General features: G+C 33.9%; 1 protein-coding gene across 1 annotated transcript in view; it reads left to right on the top strand.

Moving 5' to 3' along the window:
* Positions 1–704: 704 nt before the first annotated feature.
* Positions 705–14,118, top strand: part of LOC133337616 (uncharacterized) — a 34,666-nt gene continuing 21,252 nt past the window's right edge. Inside the window, exons 1-4 of the mRNA XM_061545828.1 lie at positions 705–2,385; positions 6,751–6,968; positions 7,058–7,210; positions 11,981–12,110. Of these exons, the coding sequence (XP_061401812.1) occupies positions 705–2,385; positions 6,751–6,968; positions 7,058–7,210; positions 11,981–12,110 (2,182 nt within the window). The remainder of the gene's footprint in view (positions 2,386–6,750; positions 6,969–7,057; positions 7,211–11,980; positions 12,111–14,118) is intronic.

The raw sequence follows: 14,118 nt of genomic DNA, 5'->3' as shown, positions 1-14,118 counted from the left end.
GGTAAAATTTCTGAGAAATAAGTGATTTTTCGCAGAGCGAGAGAGAGAGAGAGAGTGATAGCGAGAGGCACATCAGAGAGTATCTTTATTCTATAGGCGTACACAGGACGTTAAAAAACCATGGGAATGAAATATTGTCTCAGAGAGAAAGAGAGAGTGAGAGAATGTGGCTAGAAATGGAGGGTAGAGGAAATAGAGTGTATATTCACATTTGATTCAGGGCTGGTAAATTCCTCTCACGCTAAATCCTTGCATCTCGTATACATTGATAAGCCATTGAATTGAAAATATTTGTTATAAAATTTTAAAGAAATTAGAGCTAGAGCAGAGAGAGAAAGAGAGATGGATATAAAAGAGAATTGGAAATAAAAGAGAGTTTTAATAACACAAATTCTTTAGATGACATTTATATTCTCTGAGAGAGACTTTATATTAATTCTATGCATCGTTAAACTAGAAACATGAGCAAATCTCAGAGAAAGAGAGAGAGAGAAATACAAACGCGAGAAGAGATAAAAACAATTTTAATCAAAAATTTGTCTTTTCTTTTCTTTACAGTTATTGAACACCAGCCGATCGAAAAACATGTCCAAGGAGTGTTAAAAAATCATTAAAAAAATATCAAAAAGACTATAAACCAAGGAAATCACACAAAAACAACAACAACAGTATTACCAGTATCAAAAAATTCCCTTCCGATCACCATGAAGTTCAAAGTAAAAATATTATTATTAACGATATTAGTGGGTTGCACCATCACCGCCGTATATGGCGATAATGAAGATCCCACCTTGGAGACAAGTGCAGACAATATTAGTGCCGCCTCCAATGACCCAACCACATCCAATGAAGAAATCTATGAACCCGAACTGATACAACAACAGGTTGAAGAGGCTCAACGTATACTCCACGATTTAGATATGGAAATGGAAACAGAGACAGAAATCTCGATGAAGACGGTGCGTAATATTTCCGATAATCAATTGAATTCGGGTTATGCATCTTCTTCGTCATCGTCGTCCTCCACCTCCTCTGAGGATATTCCCATATCCAAACAAAAGGATGACGATTATGTGAATGATTCACAATTGTCTAAAGAAGATAAGCAGGATGAAGATCAGGATCTACTACATGTAAATAAATCTCGTATGGGTCGTCTACTACCCAATCCAACATCTGGGACCAACTCACCAGCACCTCCCACCCACATTCCAGACTATATACGCCAAATGAAACCCAGTGATGAAGATGAAGACAATAATTCTCAAGAAGCTGCAAATCTCTCCCTTGCCGATTATACCGATGACACCATCAGTAACAACAACAGCGAACCTCAACATCTAAGAAGTTCGGGCCAACAACCCAGCATCGATTATGATGAGCCAACGCCACAGGCCAAAGAAAATGAGGACATTGTCCCCCTGGCGATGCGTTACTATGACGGAGAAACCAATCAAGAGGTGACAGCAGCTGCTTTGCATGACAACAACAATAATAACAATACCAACAATGACAGCAACGATGACGATGATGACTATCACGAAAGTGCTGGTGAAACCAATCGCCTAAACAATGAACCCATACCCATGCCCCAGGTCCAACCACAACAACAATGGCCAGTGCCACAACAAAGATCATTTGCATTACCCACAAATAATGAGGCCTCAGTACCACCACCACCACCACCATCCTCTGCACAGAATAGTTCGGAAGAATATTATGATGAGGAAGTGTCATCCCGTGAAGATGAATTGATGGTAACCACAACGGCTGCCGGAGCAGCAGCCATAACGCCCACCAGTCAAACAAATAGCGAACCTCGTCCAACAATGGTAATACTTGCTGCCGGTTTCCCCCTGGCCTATCAACCGACCACAAGTGCTCCAGTACCACAACGCTCCAATAACCAAACACCACCACCAGCACTAATGACACCCGCATCACCAACTTTTGGGCCAACAACACCACCATATCCACTAATTGCCTCTGCCATGGCGGCTGCAGCAGCTGCTGCCTTACCCACCACCGGTGACAAAAAAGGCAAACAAATACCCATTGTAGCCACGACAACAACAAAAACAACGGCGACTACAACGACGTCGACAACAACATCAAAAACCCTTCCCCCACCGCCTCCTCCCCCCATTGTACCCGCCATACCGACCACCATTAAGACCATTAATGCGGTAGCCGGCACCAGTCGACGTCACTTGTTGCCACACGAACAATTGCGTAACTACATCGAAGATGCCTACATTCGGATGCCACTTGCGGTTATTGTCGATCCATCGTCGGAATCATTGGAAAAGACGAAGGCCTTGTGGAATGAGGCATTGCGTGCAAATTTAAATATCAAAATTATTTTGGTTACATTGAATGAATCGGGTAAGTTTTTTTGGAAGGAAACGAAAAAAACAACAACAACAACAAAATGTGGATATATTAACGATGATAAATGTTAGTTGGGGATATTAGGGTGGTCCGAGATCAACAGGAAAAAATTAAAAGTTATTTTTTTTTTTTAACAAAAATCATTAAAAACTGGATTGACAAGAAGTAAAGGCAACTTGAAGTTGGATCAGATCGAACTTATTATAACCTCAACCATGAGGTGGACACACAAAAATCGGAAAAAAATCGATCGGAACGGGACTTTCATATGGGGGCTATCCAATGTTAAACTTTTGCTGGGTTAAGATTTGAGGTCGGTTATATGATTTTCACCTAGAAATTTTGGGACAATTCTAAAAAAATACCGAAATTCGGAAGGTACCAATATTAACAATTTTTGGTAGATAGATTTGCTATAATGAGATGAGTATCCATAGTACAAAATTACAGACGATTCCGAAATGTGAGTCGACGATGCTTCCGACAGATATATACTACCAGCTTATGACTGACATTTTTCCCGACTTATGTATGTTATTTTGGGTAGTTTGGGAGGCCTAAGGAATCACTGTCCAAAGGTCGAGGTGCACAATTTCGTACTTATAATAGTTGACCATATGTGGGGGGTACCTGCAGAAGTCGCCCAATAGACCCTATATTTATATTGCATTTACAAATTTCCAAAATTTTGATCATTTGAGGTGGAAGTACCAGAAGGACTAGATCTGTGTCTCCTAAAAATATATTAATAAGGAGTGGATTGACAGGTCCCAAATTACGACTAGATATAGGTTTGATTAAATTATTACGATATGCAATTAGTGAATCCAAGCGGATACTTCATTCGCTTCAGATAAAATTTACATGTTTTTAAAATGTGAGTAGGTGCCAGAAGTGGTTGGGGAGGCAGCAGAAGGGATGGGTCCCAAAACAAAATATTACTATGTGCACATTATTATAGATCAAATCGGACACTCCACTGAATCATTTGATGGACGGAAGGTAGCAGAAGGAATGTAACGAAAGGTGACATCTTCGGACTTGTTCTATGTCTGGTAAAAATAAAGATTAGATCCAATCGAACACTTCATTCGCTTGCCACTGGATCAAACAATTTTCAAAAATAAGGTTTATATTCGAAGGAGTGGATCGATGGGCCAATACTTAAGTATTCACAAAGTTTTTTTTTTTTTTAAATTATGTTGTGCAAGCAATGAATCGAATCGAATACTCCATTTGCTTCATGTGAAATTAACATGTCTTTTTTAAATGTGGGGCCATATCAGAAGTGGTTTGCGGGGCATTAGAAGGAGTGGATCTAATCGAATTTAAACATTTTCAAAATGTTTACACTTTTAGGGGAGACCGATGAAACCCATATTTGGAAGTGATTTAGTTTTAGAAAAAATTATAACAATCTGTAAAGTTTGAATCAAATCGGATACTCCATGCGCTTCATAGTGGATTTTCACCCTTTGTGGGGAAGGTACTAGTAGTGGGTCGATTGTTAAAATTTTGGCTCAAATTCGATAGTTTTTTTATAAAATGATGCTAACGAATAACATTATAAAACTAATTTCCAGTAAATTTTGGACCATTTTGTTGGGGAGGTACTAGTTGGAGTAGACCTTATTTTTCATCTTCGAACATGATTTAAGTTTGGAAGAAATATTACGAATGTTTAGATTAAATCGATTAATCCCTTCGAAAGTTATTGTGCGCACCAGAAGCCAGCCAGGCAGACAGACGAGACGACTCCTAATTGTCTGCAACGGAAAATTTGGGGATGATGTCCTTATGTTTTCGATTCGGTTGGATAGTGTTATACAATAAAATCTAAATATTTGAGTATTTCGGAAAAAAAGTTTACAAGCGTTTTTTATTAACCAAAAATCCGAAATGCCAAATTACATCCACTTCGGTAGGAAAAATGTGACTGAAACCTTCAAAATACCGGTAATGGGGTGGTGATATGGTGTCCATACCAAAACACGAACCTATTTCGAAAATGATCTGCAAATATGGTTTTCCCCCAATAAAAAAATCAGAATGTTAAATTATTTGCACTTCATTAAAAAATGCGTCTAATATGGGAGTAAATTTTCTGAAAATATATTTTTTAACACCCCTTGAACCTGGGGTGTCTAATACATTTTCTTTGTTGAGAAAATGCGACTAAAAACTTCAAAATATCGGTAATGAGACTCCATTGTTCTAAGAAAAATATGGAGCTATATCGGCTATATTAGGTTTATAGGTGTATGCCTACAGGAATCGGAAATATCGCGTTTCCGTCTGTTGGAAAAATATGAGTAAAACCTTCAAAATACCAAAAATGGTGCGTCACCTCTAATATGCGGATATGTCAAAATTTAGGCATATATTGACCCTTAAAAAATATCGAACAAATTTAAAATGGGGTGGGTATTTTATAGTGGTGCAATGTGAAAACCAATTTTCTGCAAAGATGTTTTCACACTCCAAGAACCCAGAATTACATCCACTTTGTTGGGGGAATGCGACTAAAGACTTCTAAATATCGAAAATGAGAATCAGTCATTTTATGGAGGTCATGCCAAAATATGGTACTATAATGATTATATTGGAAATAGATGTATGTCAGCATCCAAAAACCTGAAATGTGGCTAAAACCTTTTATGTCACACTCCAAGAATCCGAAAATTACAGCCACTTCGACTGGAAAATAGGAGCTACACCGATATATGTGTGAAATTCTCAAGGCTCTATCTAATCCGATTTGCGAGATCTAGCCTGTTCAAAAATATAGGTTGGTCGTGTTTTGGCGGGAACTTCGATTTTTACTTATATTTTTAAACTTTGAGCATGGGCATTTCTTAGGAGCTATTGAACATAATCAATGATCTTAAAAAGCTCAAGAAATAGGGTCATCATGGATGTTTGGACATTAGATTGAAATCAAAATCCAATCTGCTCAATGGACGTCCGAAGAGGCAAAACCGAAGAAATACCTCATGTTCGAAAGTTTTGCTATTTTTTTCCTCGACCGGTCGGTCATAAAGAATACTCCCCTGAAGTTATACGCCCTTTGTGAAGAGCAATTCGACCGAAAAGTACAGAATTATGGAAAAATGAATCATGGATTTTGCACCATTGGGCAACAAATGGTTAATAAGGAGATCATATCAAAATATGATCCTCTAATAAACCGAAAAGTACAGGTTCGGTTGAAAAATTTAGCTAAGAGGTTTATAATTCCGAAACTGGTGCTGAGTCATCATATTTACTATTCCTGACGCAAGGACGACACAAATAGTTTTCGTTGAAAATCAAATAAATTTTAGGAGATCAATTGGACCGTATTCGCTAATCGCTCTATTGATTACGATCCGGGAACACTGGGAAGGGGATTTGGTCAACATTTAGCATTCAAATCGTTTTATAAGGTGGATATTTAAAAATACAATGACTATATATGTTGACAACATGTGAAATAGGGTCTGCAGTCCTATAAATTTATATCAATTGTCTTAAAGGATAATGGTTGGATATGGGATTCAGAGTTATATTATTTGAGGGTTATATATATGGGGGTTATATATATGGGGTAGCAGTAGCGAATGTTTGACTTGATCGGAATTTAACACTGCTAAAATTTAATTCCAGTGGTAGTTGTGTAGGATATTACAAGGTCGGAACCTTCCGAATATACAGCTTTGCATACTGTTTTCTACATAATTACATTTTCATCTGACCACCCTAATATATGAATATTTCGCAAAATAAACATTACCACAATACTGAGAGTAGCAACATCATTAAATGTAATGTTTATAGTCAATTGAAACATACGTTTTTATTAAGGAAAAACATCAGCAATGGGAAATATTTTAATGAATAAAAACATTAAGTGATACTCTTCTGTACTCAACTCTCAATAATTTATTACACTCTTAAAAATCTTGTATATTGCAAAAAATCAGTGAAAAAATAGGAACAGATAACATGAATAGTAGCTATGCTCAAACACATTCACTGTGATACATTTCTCTTGTAATGTTGGGGTTTCTATATAATTGTCTCAACACGACTGGCCTAATTTTTTCATATTTTGGTGTTTTATCTAATGTCCTTTAATATCAAAAATAAATTTAGCGCCAAAAACATATGTCAAAGACGGAATCTTAGAGGAACAGCTGTTAAGAAATTGCCACATTAGGGATATTTAGGTCAGTACACCGATAACAATCGTTTACACTACGTTTTTACTGCCAGCACTGGTTGAGATTCAATTTTCTTTTAAGAGAAAATCGACCTACTCTATTCCCTCCCGAACATCTGTCTTTAATTTATTTTCATTTCTCTCTCCCACTCTTTCAGATATCCCAGCGGCATTTAATTTCAACAACTCCCGACAATTTCTCACCGGTTTGAATAGCATCAAAGAGCATGAGGGTGGTGATGCCTTCCGTGGCATATCCCACGCTGCCGAATTGGTACCCTACGACAGTGCCGTATTCATATCGACAGCAACATTGGCCAATCATACGGATCAAGTGCATGATGCAGCCATAACATTGTTGAAAAAGAGAATAAGGGTTTGTAGACACAAACTTTTTTTATTTTTTTTTTAGAAATCGAAAAATAATACTAATTATTTTAATAATTTATTTTTTATAACATTCAGCTCTATCTCATTTGGTTCGGTGAACGTTCGCTAAGCGAAAATGAAACCCAAGAAACGGTTGGAGGTATTTTGGGTGAGGTAGCCATACGTTCAGGCGGTGAAGTCTTGCACATTGTGGGCAATGAAAATTCCATGGAATTGGAGGGTAGTACGGTAAGTTAAGGCGAAATGTGTGTTATGTGTTTAGTTTGTAAGCAAATCAAAAAATATTGAAAATATTTATATTTAATCTTTAAAAGCTTATATGTAAATATATCTATATATTGTTAATTAGATTAAGTACAGATTTAATGATTAAATATTATATTAAAATAAATTGGAAAAATTTATATAATAGCCTAAAAAGTTATGCACTTTTTAATAAAAACATGACAACAAACATTTTATGAATTTGTGTGTACAGTCCTAATTATTTAAAGCGGTGTACACACTATCGTTTTTGAATGGCAACTCTTTTATCGATTACTGACTAGGGTTAAGTAAATCGACTTTCGTCTAAACGACTTTTTGTATTGAAAAGTCTAAAAGTCGAAATCGTAAAGTCGACTTTCGATTTTTAACATAAATAATTGGTTTTTATCACAACGCTCAAATTGCCCAATAATTGCACTTTCCGGAACTTTACATTATCTGTTAACAATAATTCATATAAAAAATTAAATTTTTAGACGATTTTGCAGAAGTCAGTAAATGTTGATAATCGATTTTGAACAGTTTTGACAAAAATCGAAAGATCGAAAAGTCGACTTTTTAGACAATGGCAAAAATCGGAAAGTCTAAAAATCGACTTTTTGGTCTGAGGAAAAATCCAAAAATCGTATCCATATTACTGACTGTCCAATAACAACGAATATTTTTCTGGTTGCCTAATAAATGACGAACACTATCAAACAAGCAACATTTGGACAAGAGTGTCATAGAAAAGAGATAATGTGTACACCGCTTAAAGATACAGCCAAATTGAATTCTCTCAAATTATTGCATATTTTCGATTCTTGTCTGTGAGAATAATTTTAGGGCAATTTTAGGGTAGGGCATTATAACTAAGTTTGTGTGACCTCAAGAGTTTGTAAAGCAACAAAATAGTGGCACGGAACCCACCTCTCAACACATCTCGACTAGCAGGAAACGATCTAGCTAAGTGTGTTCGGTCATACGCCTGTCTGTCCATTATAATTTATATTTAATGAGCAGACGACAAAGGTGAAACCTAAAATATTTGGTAATGGTTCGTTAATATTATGAGGGAAAAAATGGGCCAACGACTTTTTTGTCCCGTTTTCTACCTAATTATGACTCAAACATCAGGAAATTTTACATTCGGAAGTGGATTATGGCCATTAAACAATGTATACCATGTGATTAACAATGCCTTTTGGGTTTCAAATGATATGGATATAAGATTAATCGGTTGATTATAACCGGTACAAAAATCGGGGTTATTATCTGAAAATCCGGTTAAATATTTAGCTATGCGTGTCTGTCTATCCGAATCCGATAATTCATCATAATTTGCAATTTATTCGAAATGTATTAGAGCTCGTTGAAATATGATTTTCTAATCAATTATCGGATAAAAGTGGAAAAGGACAATTAAAACATACGAATATCGATTTATTGACTTCGGAACCTATCTAAAATCTGTTGAGCAACATTTTTACCAACGATTTTGAGGTCAAAAATCTCTTCTTGTGGTAGTTAGTTTGCGGTTTATGAAAATAAGGACAGCATATGTGCATAAGGACTGGATATTTTTAAAGGATTTGATTGAAGACATGTCATCTCAAAAATAACCTGCAATAGCCTAAACAAAGATATAAAGGTTGTTCTTCGTAAATTTGGATTTTACCAGCATACCTATATCGAATTTGTCCTTCTGAGATCTTAATATATTCGGCTTGAATCTCGATTTTGTCGCATAGTGTAAATAAACATAACATATTTTACAGAAAAAAGGTGACAATAGCAAACAATTCACAATAGTGATTATCATGGCTAGTCGTTATAATATCAACAAACATACTCTCTTTTTGGACCATAGGTATTTTGTACAATTTCGGTTTTTTCAACCAACTTGGATCTTATTTGATTTTTTCGTATTCCCATTTGAATCTTCTTAAACAAATTGTTAATATTGGTCTACTTTTTACTGTAAAATGCCGGTATATTGAAAATTTTGGGCAAATAATTCAACCAAAGTGGTGTAATCTAGTATTATGGATTTTTATTGTAGAAAAAATCTCCCTAAGAACAATTATCAATATTGGTACTCGATTTAAACTCCCATCATTCACAATAGGCTATTAATAATGCCACCCAGGTAGAGAACAAGATCTGGCTTTGCTCAAGTTTAATGATCAAATTTGGACGTTATTTAGCCTCTAAAGATATGAAATCAATTCATAATAATTTATTATGCCAGCAAACTTAAGAAACAGCTGATCTTCCGAGTGCATAGGGTAGCGTTGCCATTGGGCTGAAATTGTTTTTCATCATTAAGAAATTCCCAAATGTGTATTAGGTAAAATTATTTCGATTATATTTAAATCACAATAACAAACAATTCAAAATATGTTTATATTGAGAAAATATTAGTGATCGAAATGGAGTATTTCATCATTTCATTCACAATAGTTACTTTTGAATAAGGGCTATTAAAAAGGTCCCTCAGAAAGAATAAACCAGCAGTTTTTAAAATCAAAAATATAAACGACATTTATATTCTCTTAATGTGAACCCCATTCACAATAATAGATTTGGGCAGCAAAATTGAGAAGCAACTCATTTGATCAGGAAGTCATTTAGATCATGTGAAGTAAATTCACTATAATGGATTTGCATAGCAAACTTCAGAAGCAGTTGATTTGATCAGCTGATTTTCCTGGTGACCTTATTAATACGAATTGTATTATTTCAATTATTTTTCAATAAAGTAACACAAGAAGAATCAAGGCCTAATAATGTCATCCAGGGAGACCAGCTGCAGATCAGCTGCTTCTGAAGTTTCTTATCAAAATTCATTATTGTGAATTGACTTTCATTATGAAAACGTAAACAAAGTCAATTTTTTTACCATTTACTATTAGAAAAAGCACCTGATTTTCGCTTGCTGGGTGACCTTATTAATAGATCTTGAATAAAATATTTCACCATTATATTCACAATAGTTATTTTTGAATAAGTGTTAGTAATAAGGTGACTCAGGAAGAATAAATCTGCAATTATTTTAATATTAAAAATGTGAACGTCAGTTAGATTTTCATATTGTGAAGTCAATTCACAATAGTGAATTTGGACAGCAAACCTCAGAAGCAGATGATTTGATCTGCTGAATTGCTTTTGAATGTACAAAAACAACTAGATTTATCTCATGGCCTTTTCAATAAGGTAACCAAGGATGGGTTTCCAAAAGAGACATTTGTTAAACTGTGAAAATGGATCGACTTGATAATTTTCCTGAACTTTGTTGAAACTACAAATTACTGTTGGTATGTTATTGTGAATGGACAAAACAATTAATAATGCGAATTTATTTAAATAGATCAGAACTAAATTTCATTCACAATAATAAAATCTAACAATATTTTTTTTTTCTGTTGAATGACGATCAGCTGTTCCGCAAATTTACTGTCAAAATACATTATTGTGAATTGACGTGATAATAGGTTTAAGCAAAAGTCCAGTAAAAGTGAGTGAATTGAGAGAGAAAATTTGAGTATTTCTTAATTCTTACTAGAAAAATTTATCCAGTAATGATTTTCCAGTATGATCAGCTGATATTTTATCAGATGTTCAATTCTTTAGAAATAACTTGATTTTGTATCATTTAACATTAAAATGGTACAAGAAAATGCAAGTACAAATAGAAATAAATAATACAAATAACAGATTTTCTCTTACTATTATTTTTTTCTAATAAAAATTACACACGAACATACCATATACAGAAAATACGTGGTGAAAATCTAAGGGCTATTAATATTGTCATCTAGGCAGACCCACTGTTTCTCAAGTTGGCTCTCAAAATCCAATATTGTGAATTGATTTCCATTATGAAAACGTAAACAATGTGCATACTTTTTACATTCGACTTGAGAAAAAACAGCTGACTTTCGTTTGATACACAAAGATCAGCTGTTTTCTAAATGTAATGTCAAAATTAATTATTGGGAATTGAAATATGTTAGACTTGTTAAATACAAATGGATAATAAATGCTACCCCCTCTAATACATCAATTTGTATATTCTAAATACTCCTCTATCGCACTCTATATTTTTTTCTATGGTAATATTATTGCTCTAAGCTATCATACCGTACAACAAAGTAATTTAATCTGACGCAAAAAAAATAAAATTGAAAGTAAAAACTATTTATTATGATGCTGACGCTCAGCATTAGTGCAAAACAGTTATGGATAGAGAGAAACCCTTCTTCTTCTCCTCCTCGTGCTCACCCGAATAATGATGGCAACAATGAATCGGCATCTTCAGCAGTAGCTAACCTACCTAGTGGCGCACATTTGAAAACTTGGTTCCACTTGGAGTTGAGAAGCAGAAAAAAACGCATAGCAAAAACACACATGTCTTCTAAAGTGAATGGCTGGTGGATGGATGGATGGTGGCACAAAGTATTGATATCAAATATGCAATATTATTATTATTTTGTTTCACGCATAAAAATTTCTTAAAGGAGATTTTGAAATTGCTTAGATTACAAAATGAATGGTTGTTGGGACAGATACAATGGAACATTTTTTTAGAGAGGTTGTTTTTAAAGGGATTTATATTAATGGGAATTTCAAATGAAAGTTAAGGAATGTCAGCTAAGATTTCAGTTTTAAATTTATACATTATTTATATACCTATTTAATAAATATTATTTAAATATTAAACTAATAATAATAATCTTGCTCTGTTTTCAGCTCACAATTGTAGCGGATGCCTTGCGTGGTTCCCAGGAGCTGGATGTACCCGTTGATACCACACTATCCAGTTTACATGTGAAAATTGACAAACTGATGCGAAGGGCGGTATTGGAAACGCCCAATGGCGGTTAGTTATGGAACAAACAATTTTTATATACATAAATTTCACACACATACAAACACACACACACCCCTGCTCTCTTTTTTTAATTTATTTTAATTGTTTTATAATAACAAAACAAAAAATCCATTTATATATGTTTAATATGCACAAACAAACACACACACAAATTATATTTAATTATTTGTATTTTTGTCCTTTCTCTCTCTATGTCATCTGTCTCTTCTTCTATTTTGTATGTTTAATTTTATTTTTTTTATATTAAAAACAAACAAAAAACAATTATGTTTACTAACAGCTATAAGGTAGTTAAGATAATATTCACCTTAATATTATTAAGGTTTGTTTAACACATAATGAGCTTTAATTATTGAAAGAATAATCGAATAATTTCAATAAAAAATATATATACATATTCATAAATAATATTTAAAATATACAACGAAGTATGATAATCTTTTTGGAAGGAGAAAATTTTCGAATACTCATGAGAAATTTTTCAATGAAAAGTAAAACACATTGGCATGGGATTAAATTTCAATTTTGTAGGGTATTTTTTGTTAAAATGTGTCTAGAGATGTATACTATTGTGAATGAACAAGTATTTCTTAATTGATATAACAGAATACCCAAAAAAAAACACATAAAGGTTTATTATTAAGGTCACCCAAGGAGAACAGCTGTAAATCAGATATAGTAATAAGATCAAAACTTTGCCTTTTTTCGTTTTCATAATGGGAGTTAATTCACAATAAGGGATTTTGACAGCAAACTTTAAAAACAGCTGATATCAAGTTGACATTCCTTGATGACCTTCTCAAGTATTATTGTGAATAGACTTCCCATTATGAAGACAAAAATAACGTCCAAATTTTGGACATTTAACATGAGAAATTTCAAATGTTTTCCGAGTTCAATTGCTACCTGGATGATAGACTTTGGAAAATACATATATAGTTAAACAATTGTGAATGGCCAATAATCCCTGAGTACACAAAATATTAATAAAATTAACAGTGTTCATATATGAGCAATATTTCCTGTCAAAGGGCTTTCAGAAAGGCAGTCAGTTGTCAATCTATTGTGAATTAACAATTTAAAAAAAAATATTGGTGTAATCTGTTGTACAGTGTTCTTTTTATGAATAATATTTCACCGTAAAACGTTTTTAAAAAGACAGCCATCTATTGTAAATTAAGAATAGTTTCATATTTCCGAACACATTTCCCTTTTAGAATACAACCATGGCCTGTAAATAAGATCACCCAGGAAGATCAGCTGTTTCTCCAGATTGCTGTCAAAATACAATGTTTATTTACACCATAGCCTATTTATAAGGTGGAACAGGAAAACCAAATGACAAATTTCTATTTTGAATCCATTTTCGATCTATTTAAAATGTCGAATAGGAAGACCAAATGATATCACCCATTGTGACATTTTTAATTGGTTTGAATGTAGGTCTATTAATAAGGTCATCCTAGAACACCAGCTGGATATCAGCTGCCTCTGAAGTTTGCTGTCAAAATCGAGTATTGTGAATTGACTTTCATTATGAAAACGTAGACAAATTTCAACATTGACTTGAGCTGACTTTCGATTTCAGAAAATAACATATATACTCTCAAGATCTATAAATAAGGTCACCCAGCTAGTGAAAGCCAGCTGGGAAGTCAATTTACAATAATGGATTTTGCAGAAAATAACGTATATACTCTCAAGATCTATAAATAAGTTCACCCAGCTAGTGAAAGCCACCTGGGAAGTCATAATGGATGTCAATTTACAATAATGGATTTTGACAGAAAACTTAAGAAGCAGTTGATCTCCCTGGATAGCCTAATTAATAGGACATGAGTTGAATGTTACAAAGATGGACGTTTTTTATGTTTTCATATTACCAAGTAAAGTCACAATAGTATATTTTGACAGTAAATTTTGTGAAACAACTGATCTGCATTCAAAATAAAATAATGTTACATGTTATTATTGTAAATGGAAGTTAACACAGATA

The sequence above is a fragment of the Musca vetustissima genome, unplaced genomic scaffold (genome assembly GCF_032173495.1).
Source record: "Musca vetustissima isolate MV318-11 ecotype Yass unplaced genomic scaffold, APGP_CSIRO_Mvet_v1 utg8300, whole genome shotgun sequence".
NCBI classification, from domain to species: Eukaryota; Metazoa; Arthropoda; class Insecta; order Diptera; family Muscidae; genus Musca; species Musca vetustissima.
Note: the sequence above shows the minus strand (reverse complement) of the source record. Positions and strands in the feature narration are given on the sequence as shown.